Source organism: Dendropsophus ebraccatus, chromosome 9, assembly GCF_027789765.1.
Source record: "Dendropsophus ebraccatus isolate aDenEbr1 chromosome 9, aDenEbr1.pat, whole genome shotgun sequence".
Taxonomy (NCBI): Eukaryota; Metazoa; Chordata; class Amphibia; order Anura; family Hylidae; genus Dendropsophus; species Dendropsophus ebraccatus.
Window position 1 is genome coordinate 111038179 of NC_091462.1, and position 10000 is coordinate 111048178.

The following is a 10000-nucleotide window of genomic DNA, read 5'->3' on the forward strand; positions in this document are numbered from 1 at the left end:
TACTATACATTATACACCACATGCTGCTAAACTGTACAGTAACTTATATATCACATATCCAGCTGCTGTATTATCAGGGTTATACAGTTACTATACATTATATACCACATGCTGGTTGCTATACTGTACAGTAACTTATATATCACATATCCAGCTGCTGTGTTATCAGGGTTATACAGTTACTATACATTATATACCACATGCTGCTATACTGTACAGTAACTTATATATCACATATCCAGCTGCTGTGTTATCAGGGTTATACAGTTACTATACATTATACTCCACATGCTGCTATACTGTACAGTAACTTATATATCACATATCCAGCAGCTGCAGTGTTATCAGGGTTATACAGTTACTATACATTATACTCCACATGCTGCTATACTGTACAGTAACTTATATATCACATATCCAGCAGCTGCAGTGTTATCAGAGTTATACAGTTACTATACATTATACACCACATGCTGCTAAACTGTACAGTAACTTATAATATCACATATTCTGCTGTTTCTGAGGTTTGTTTCATTTGTTTTTCATGTTATTCAGAATAATAAATCATTATTTTTGAAGCGTGGAACCATTTGTCTGCATATCAGTGTTTTCCTATGGGAAAATCTGCTTTGCTTTAAAAGTGGATTTGGATTACAAGCTCGTAATCCAAGGCACCACTGCTCCATATACAATGGCCCTTATATATAAACTATACTGTACAAGGACTCACCATAGACTTGTATTGTTCCTGTAGACTTCTCTATGTATGTCTCCAGGCTGGGATGCTGCACTCTGCAGATGATCTCTGCTCCACCGTGGTCTCCTATAGATGGGGTGACTGGCAGGATGGCGGAACAGAGGTACGTGTTGTCAGGCTGTATCTCTGCACTGGGTGTATTATTTACTATTTGAACCAGATTCCCCTTCTTCATGTACCAGGACACAGCGAGATTATTAGGAAAGTAGTGAGAGATTCTGCACTGTAATGTGACATCAGTGCCCACATGGAAAACTGGTTTCTCTATGTCTTCTATCACTGGGCACCAGTGCAGATCTAGGAATAAGTCACAGAACAATGACTGATGGGTAATATTACAGGAGGTCATGTGATACTTGTTTATTGTACAGTTTTAGCAATTATTAATCCTCCTCCTGCACATCATATATTACACTATGAAGTTTCTTATTTAGCACACAGGATTATATGATGTTTTCCATGTCGCTTTACAGAAGAGTTTAGTAAGGCTGTGTTCCAGTATTCGCAGTTTTGTCTAAATTGATTGTCTGGTCATGTGATCACCATTACTGGGTTTCATCATGTGGTTAGCATTACCAGGCTACAACACGTGATCAGTATTACCAGGCTTCATCATGTGATCAGTATTACCAGGCTTCATCATGTGATAAGCATTACCAGGCTTCATCATGTCATCAGTATTACCAGGCTTCATTATAAGATCAGCATTACCAGGCTTCATCATGTGACCTGAATTATCAGGGTTCATCATGTGATCAGTATACCAGGCTTCATCATGTGATCAGCATTACCAGACTTCATTATGTGACCAGCATTACCAGGCTTCATCATGTGATCTATATTACCAGGCTTCATCATGTGATCAGCATTATCAGGCTATAACTTGTGACCAGCATTACCAGGCTTTGTTATTTGACCAGCTTTATCAGGCTTCATCATGTGATCAGCAAGGCAAACAAGGCTACTGGGTGTCTTCATTCATTGACAGCAAACAAGAGTACTGGGTGTTTCCATTCATTGACAGCAAACAAGGCTACTGGGTGTTTCCATTCATTGACAGCAAACAAGAGTACTGAGTGTTTCCATTCATTGACAACAAACAAGGTTACTGGGTGTTTCCATTCAGTGACAGCAAGCAAGGTTACTGGGTGTTTCCATTCAGTGACAGCAAACAAGGTTACTGGGTGTTCCCCCTTCACAGGGCGTTTTCATTCAGTGACAGCAAACAAAGCTACTATGGGGATATCCATCTAGTATAGTAGTCAGTATAATGGAGGTCACCCAGCTTTCCCAGCATCTTGTATAGCAGTCAGTATAATGGAGGTGACCCAGCTTTCCCAGCATCTTGTATAGTAGTCAGTATATGGAGGTCACCTAGCTTTCCTAGCATCTTGTATAGTAGTTACTATAATAGCGGTCACCCAGCTTTCCAAGCATCTTGTATAGTAGTCAGTATATGGAGGTCACCCAGCTTTCCTAGCATCTTGTATAGTAGTCACTATAATGGCAGTCACCCAGCTTTCCTAGCATTTTGTATAGTAGTCAGTATAATGGAGGTCACCCAGCTTTCCCAGCATCTTGTATAGTAGTCAGTATAATGAAGGTCACCCAGCTTTCCCAGCATCTTGTATAGTAGTCAGTATAATGGAGGTGACCCAGCTTTCCCAGCATCTTGTATAGTAGTCAGTATATGGAGGTCACCTAGCTTTCCTAGCATCTTGTATAGTAGTTACTATAATGGCGGTCACCCAGCTTTCCTAGCATCTTGTATGCTAGTATAAGGCTATGTTCACACTACGTGAACACCCGGCTGTTCCGTGACCCCGGCTATAACTTGTGATCAGCATTATCAGGCTTCATCATGTGATCAGTATTATCAGGCTTCATCATGTGATCAGCATTACCGGGCTTCATCATGTGAATGGCATTACCAGGCTTCATCATGTAACCAGCATTTCCAGGCTTCATCATGTGACCAGCATTATCAGGCTTAATTATGTCATCAGCATTACCAGGCTTCACCATGTGATCAGCATTACTAGGCTTCACCATGTGATCAGTATTACTAGGCTTCATCATGTGATCGGCATTACCAGGCTTTATGTGACCAGCATATTGGGCTATATCTTGTGATCAGCATTACCAGGCTTCATCATGTGACCAGCATTATCAGGCTTGATCATGTGATCAGCATTACTAGGCTTGATCATGTGACCAGCATATCCAGGCTTCATCAAGCGATCGGCATTATCAGCCTTCATCATGTGATCAGCATTACCAGGCTTCATCATGTGACCAGCATTATCAGGCTATATCTTGTGATCAGCATTACTAGTGGTAATTCTGATTACATGATGAAGCCTGGTAATGCTGGTCACATGATGAAGCCTGGTAATGCTGATCACATGATGGAGCCTGGTAATGCCGATCACATGATGAAGTTTGATAATGCTGGTCACATAATGAAGACTGATGATACTGATCACATGATGAAGCCTGATAATGGTGGTCACATGATGAAGCCTGATAATGCTGGTCACATGATAAAGCCTGATAATAATGATCACATGATGAAGCCTGGTAATGCTGCTTATAGCATCGGTGTGGCCATGTTGTGGGCTCTCTGCTGCCTTATTACAATATGCAATCAATAAATCCTAATGCACTTACAATTAACAACCATCTGAGGTCACAGACCACTGGAGGTGGAGTACAGCCAGATCAGGGACAGAGTGGAACTTTCCGGCGCCAGCTGGCCCTGCCTACTTGCCTCAGACAGCCCTAGGCAGATGTGATCAACTGGTCGACAGTCCCTAGCCTCTACCAAGTTGTAAAACATAAATCAGAGACAACGAGGACAAACACCAAAAGAGAAGTCGTATGGGCTGGGGTCAAACCACACAGGCAATGAGGTACAAAAGCAGGATACAAATAGAGAGGTCAGAGGTCCAACAGCCAAGATCAGAACAACAGAGAAAGTGAGATAGGTCAGCCTCCACGTCATAATGACACTCTATGGGGGGCGCGCGCGCTGCATCGCTCAGCAACTCTCCGCGCTCAAGAATAAACATGTTCATTCTTTAGCGCCGCGAAATGCAGCACGCGCCTCCCATAGAGTGTCATTATGACGTGGAGGCTGGCGGCATTCCACGGCGGACAATTCCACCGCTCTTGCTCTGTGTGAATGGGCCCATAGAGAGGATAGAAACCAAGGGTTCACTTACCATGCCTAAAGTAAGACTAATAGCCAGCAAATGGTAACAAACAATCAAACATTTTATAAGAGACCAGAGACCCGGTCCAGATCATGATTGGACCGGATCCCTGAGACTTACACAATTCAGTTGAGGCCGCAGCACACTGACTGGCAAGGAGACCTACCAGTCAATAAAGCATAAGGCAGCAGCACAGCTTCAGTAGCGCCTCGCCACCCTCCGGTGACGTGGACCAGCGGCTTCCCAGGTAACCAGGGACACCGGCAGGTATCCGTGATTTCACTCGGGAAGAGAGAACGTCATGGATCGCACTCCTGCAACGTCCCACTACACAGCTGCCAGTGTGCATTCAGGGTGGTCTGGGGCGGCACTCTAGGCGCCAAAGATGACACGGGAGCGTTAATAGGTATGCCTCTTACAGTGTGTATTGCAAATTGCATAAAAAACCTAGCATTAGTAAATCTGCCCTATTGAGTGACATCAGCTTCTTTCAGACATAACAAGGAGAGGATGGTTACAATACGATATGTTGTAATTATTATTACCTGCATCTTTTATGTGTAGCCCCGTCTTTTCTGGTTCAGTCATTGACTTGTGTCTCCATTGAATGGGATCCTGCATCCTGGGAGAAGCTGCACAAGAGAATCCATGTTACACAGAATAAATCTATTAGCTTGGTGAATGTGTTATTCTGTAGAAGTTTGTATTCAAAATTATAAAAAAAATACACAGCTGAGATTTCTACATATGGGTATATGCACACTGAGCAAAAGACGAGGAATGGAAGCAGAAAGTTTTCAGGCAGAATTCAAGCAGAATTTAAGCCCCCCATTGACCTCTATAGGATTTCTCTGGTAGATCTACAGCAGAAAATTCTGCTCGGAAATTCTGCAGTGTGAACAGAGCAGAAAACCCATTGAACACAATGGGACTTTGCTCTGTACATATTTTACGGGAGGAATTTCAAGCTGAATTTCCTCACCTAATTCCTCGCCTTTTCCTCAGTGTGCACATACCCTATAACTGGAATCCATCATGAAGGAAATATATTCCAATCTGCGGGCCGCATGTTATAGAGTAGGAGGAGCTGAGAAAAGTGTTCTTAGAAAAGTACGGTTCAGGGAAGAAAAAGAGTGCTGCACCTCACACCTATGGCTGATACTAGTACCTCTCGGCTGCATAAAAAACATCAGAATTCTGTATGTGAATTGATCAGGCCACACTGCCCCATGTACCGCGTGCAGGTATCTGATACACATGGGTCCCTACACTTGATCACCTGATCAAGAGCGCGCATGCGCTTGAAACGCGTCCTGTGGGGTCACTGCACTTAGGTGCTGCTTGTATATTTGGCATTGGAAAAATAAAAGAATCTCATTGCTTCAAGTGCTGGATTACCGAATTCTTTTTCTGAACTGCAGTATCACGCATTTGCCAGATGCGAATCCAGGGCACCAGGGAGTTCTTGGTCGGTGAGCTGACAATCACACATTTTTTTGTCTATAACATGCTGCCTGCAGACTGGACTGCATTTCCATTGTGACAGGTTCCCTTTAAAGCGGCTCTGTATCCACCAACCCACCCCACCAAACCACTAGTACCACCCATTTGATGAGAGTAAATCCTTACTAGTCGTGTCTTTTAAAATGTGCCCGGCACCTTGGTTAGCTCTGCAGTGCTGTGTCATACTGGCGTGGCCTAGAGTGTCTGTGCCCCAGGTCTGCGATGCCTCACCTTTCACCCCACCCTCCTCATCATTAGGAACACCCCCAGGCAGGATTACTATCCATCACCTGCCTAAACAATGCCATAGTGATGAGGCGTCACAGACCTGGGGCACAGACACTCTAGGCCACGCCAGTATGACATAGCGCTGCAGAGCTAACCAAGGCACTGGGCACATTAAAAAAAAAAAACAACTAGTAAGTATTAACTCATCATATGCATAGTACTATAATTTTGGTGGGGTGGGTTGGTGGATACAGAATCAGTTTAAGCTTTGTAACTAATAATCAATTTACTAGTGTTAATTCCATATTACTCTGCGATAATTCCATCTAGGAAGGGGTAATAATATTACTGTATTACTGTCTTTCTGCCTCTTTATGTTGCAGTATCATATCTGAGATATGAGATAAAATGTATTTCATACAAAATAATGTTATTAAAGTAATTGACTATGAGCAGAGAAGGACTCACCATAGACTTGTATAGTTCCTGTAGACTTCTCTATGTATGTCTCCAGGCTGGGATGCTGCACTCTGCAGATGATCTCTGCTCCATCATGTTCTCCTATAGATGGGGTGACTGGCAGGATGGCGGTACAGCTGTACGTGTTGTTAAGCTGTCTCTCTGCACTGGGTGTAATATTCTCCATTAGTAGCAGATTATCCCCCTCCTTCCTCTTCAGGTACCAGGACACAGCGAGATTATTAGGAAAGTAGTGAGAGATGTTGCACTGTACGTTGGCTTTGGTGCCCACAATGAAAACTGGTTTCTCTATGTCTTCTATCACTGGGCGCCAGGGGAAATCTAGGAATAAGTCACAGAACAATGACTGATGGGTAATATTACAGGAGGTCGCTTATTGTGCAGCTTTACCATTTCTGTCTGTACATACATATATTCTATACTGTGGTGTCACCAACCATTTAAGTGAATAATCACCAGACATATGGTACACTGACTCTGAGCGTCTCAAAGAGAAGTCTAGAGAGAAGGACTTCCAACTCACACAGCAGTAACTGAGAGGGTCAGTCAGTCACAGCGCCCACAAGTGGAGAGCAGCAGGAAGAACATCATTTTGGGGATTTGCAGCTGTCCAGAGAGAAGGAGCGCTGTGTCCTCCAGTATCAGGTCACTGCCGGTCAGGGTCAGTAATAGACATTTTCTCCAGGAGCGACGCTTTAATTCTCCAGATATAAAATCATCATTCTCTGTTATCTTAATGTAATATATGAATAGTTATCATCCTACCTATCCTACTGTATTTTACTACTCCCATCAGATGTAGGATATCATTCATAATGCAGGACGTCCACCCCTGAGGGTAACTATTATATGGAGGCAGCTCGGAGATAGAAGAAACCTATAGTGTATAATATACATCAGTGTTCCCTTACTTATGGTTATTGCTTGCTGTACAGTAGTTAGTGGTTGCTGTATAGTAGTTAGCGGTTGCTGTATAGTGGTTAGCGGTTGCTGTATAGTGGTTAGCGGTTGCTGTATAGTGGGTATTGCTTGCTGTATAGTAGTTAGCGGTTGCTGTATAGTAGTTAGCGGTTGCTGTATAGTGGTTAGCGGTTGCTGTATAGTAGTTAGCGGTTGCTGTATAGTGGTTAGAGGTTGCTGTATAGTAGTTAGCGGTGCCTGTATAGTGGTTAGCGGTTGCTGTACAGTTGTTAGTGGTTGCTATATAGCGGTTAGCGGTTGCTGTATAGTAGTTAGCGGTTGCTGTATAGTGGTTAGCGGTTGCTGTATAGTAGTTAGCGGTTGCTGTACAGTGGTTAGCGGTTGCTGTACAGTGGTTAGCGGTTTCTGTACAGTGGTTAGCGGTTGCTGTATAGTAGTTAGCGGTTGCTGTATAGTAGTTAGCGGTTGCTGTATAGTAGTTAGCGGTTGCTGTATAGTAGTTAGCGGTTGCTGTATAGTGGTTAGCGGTTGCTGTACAGTTGTTAGTGGTTGCTGTATAGTGGTTGCTATATAGCGGTTAGCGGTTGCTGTATAGTAGTTAGCAGTTGCAGTATAGTAGTTAGCGGTTGCTGTATAGTAGTTAGCGGTTGCTGTACAGTAGTTAGCGGTTGCTGTATAGTGGTTAGCGGTTGCTGTATAGTAGTTAGCGGCTGCAGTATAGTAGTTAGCGGTTGCTGTATAGTAGTTAGCGGTTGCTGTACAGTAGTTAGCGGTTGCTGTATAGTGGTTAGCGGCTGCTGTATAGTAGTTAGCTGTTGCTGTATAGTGGTTAGCGGTTGCTGTATAGTGGTTAGCGGTTGCTGTATAGTAGTTAGCGGTTGCTGTATAATGGTTAGCGGTTGCTGTATAGTAGTTAGCGGTTGCTGTATAGTAGTTAGCGGTTGCTGTATAGTAGTTAGCGGTTGCTGTATAGTAGTTAGCGGTTGCTGTATAGTGGTTAGCGGTTGCTGTATAGTGGTTAGCGGTTGCTGTATAATGGTTAGCGGTTGCTGTATAATGGTTAGCGGTTGCTGTATAGCGGTTAGCGGTTGCTGTATAATGGTTAGCGGTTGCTGTATAGTGGTTAGCGGTTGCTGTATAGTGGTTAGCGGTTGCTGTATAATGGTTAGCGGTTGCTGTATAGTAGTTAGCGGTTGCTGTATAATGGTTAGCGGTTGCTGTATAGTAGTTAGCGGTTGCTGTATAATGGTTAGCGGTTGCTGTATAGTACTGTATGCACCTGTTACTAGTGATGAGCGAACAGTAAAATGTTCGAGTTCGAGGCGAACCTCGAACAGTAGTGGTGTTTGACACGAACTCAAACGCTATTTAAGTCAATGAGAGATGTTCGGGTTAATTTTGACACCTATACAGGTGACGAGAAGCCAGAAATACCATCCAGAAGAGTAAACTGGATACATGGAACAACTTAGTGAAGAACATTTGGCTCTAAGAATGACAGAAAAAAAATTAAGAGGGTAAAATACTTCATTCCTTTCAATGGATAACTGAGGCAGCAGAGTTGAGAGAGTGACATAGCAGAGTTGAGGCGGCAGTGACATAGCACAGTTGAGGTAGTAAGGTATTCATTGACAGCAAACAAGAGTACTGGGTGTTTCCATTCATTGACAGCAAACAAGGTTACTGGGTGTTTCCATTCTGTGACAGCAAGCAAGGTTACTGTGTGTTTACATTCAGTGACAGCAAACAAGGCTGCTGGGTATTTTCAATCAGTGACAGCAAACAAGGTTACTGGGTGTTTGCAATTAGCGACAGCAAACTAGGTTACTGGGTGTTTTCATTCAGTGACAGCAAACAAGGACACTGAGTGTTTCCATTTATTGACAGCAAACAAGGCTACTGAGTGTTTCCATTCATTGACAGCAAACAAGGTTACTGGGTGTTTCCATTCAGTGACAGCAAACAAGGTTACTGTGTGTTTTCAATCAGTGACAGCAAACAAGGTCGCTGGGTGTTTCCACTCAGTGACAGCATACAGGGCTACTGAGTGTTTCCATTCATTGACAGCAAACAAGGTTACTGGGTGTTTCCATTCAGTGACAGCAAACAAGGTTACTGTGTGTTTTCATTCAATGACAGCAAACAAGGACACTGAGTGTTTCCATTCATTGACAGCAAACAAGGTTACTGGGTGTTTCCCAGGGCCGTTTCTAGGGCTGGGCGAGTCGGGCCACCGCACGGGGCGCCCACAGCTAGGGGGCGCCCTGCGGCACCTGCCAGTACCCAGCCCGCAGCCCCTGCATCCTCAGTGCTTGCCAGGGGATCTGGAATCTAAGTTCCAGATCCCCTGGCCAGAGCGACCTGCAGCAGCCGGGGCAGAGACACAGAGGCTTCCTGTGCAGGCGGTTTCTGTATGACAGGTGGCTGCCTGCACCGGAAGCCAGAAGAGGACGGGACTCACCAAGAAGAGGAGCTGGAGGCCGCAGGGTAAAAGGTGAGTATCTGATGGGGCCTATGAGGAGGGGGTGGGGGGAAGCCTGCACAGAGGGAGCCCCAGATATGTCCCGATAAGCCCCACCCCCGTGATAAGCCCTGCCCTCGCGCCAATGTTCACAGTTTACCCAGCTCTCCCAGCATCCTGCATGTCAGTGTAATGGAGGTCATCCAGCTTTCCCAGCATCCTGTATGTCAGTGTAATGGAGGTCATCCAGCTTTCCCAGCATCCTGTATGTCAGTGTAATGGAGGTCATTCAGCTTTCCAGCATCCTGTATGTCAGTGTAATGGAGGTCATCCAGCTTTCCAGCATCCTGTATGTCAGTGTAATGGAGGTCATCCAGCTTTCCAGCATCCTGTATGTCAGTGTAATCGAGGACACCCAGCTTTCCCAGCATCCTG

At 44.4% G+C, this 10000-nt stretch overlaps 1 protein-coding gene across 5 annotated transcripts in view; it reads right to left on the minus strand.

Moving 5' to 3' along the window:
- LOC138801497 (uncharacterized) overlaps positions 1 to 10000 on the minus strand; it is a 120649-nt gene that overhangs the window by 68787 nt on the left and 41862 nt on the right. For all 5 annotated transcript variants that reach the window (XM_069984399.1, XM_069984398.1, XM_069984397.1 and 2 more), the window contains exons 11-13: positions 6172 to 6504; positions 4518 to 4604; positions 731 to 1054 (exon numbers count right to left, since the gene is read on the minus strand). In XM_069984399.1, coding sequence (XP_069840500.1) covers positions 731 to 1054; positions 4518 to 4604; positions 6172 to 6504 — 744 coding nt within the window. The remainder of the gene's footprint in view (positions 1 to 730; positions 1055 to 4517; positions 4605 to 6171; positions 6505 to 10000) is intronic.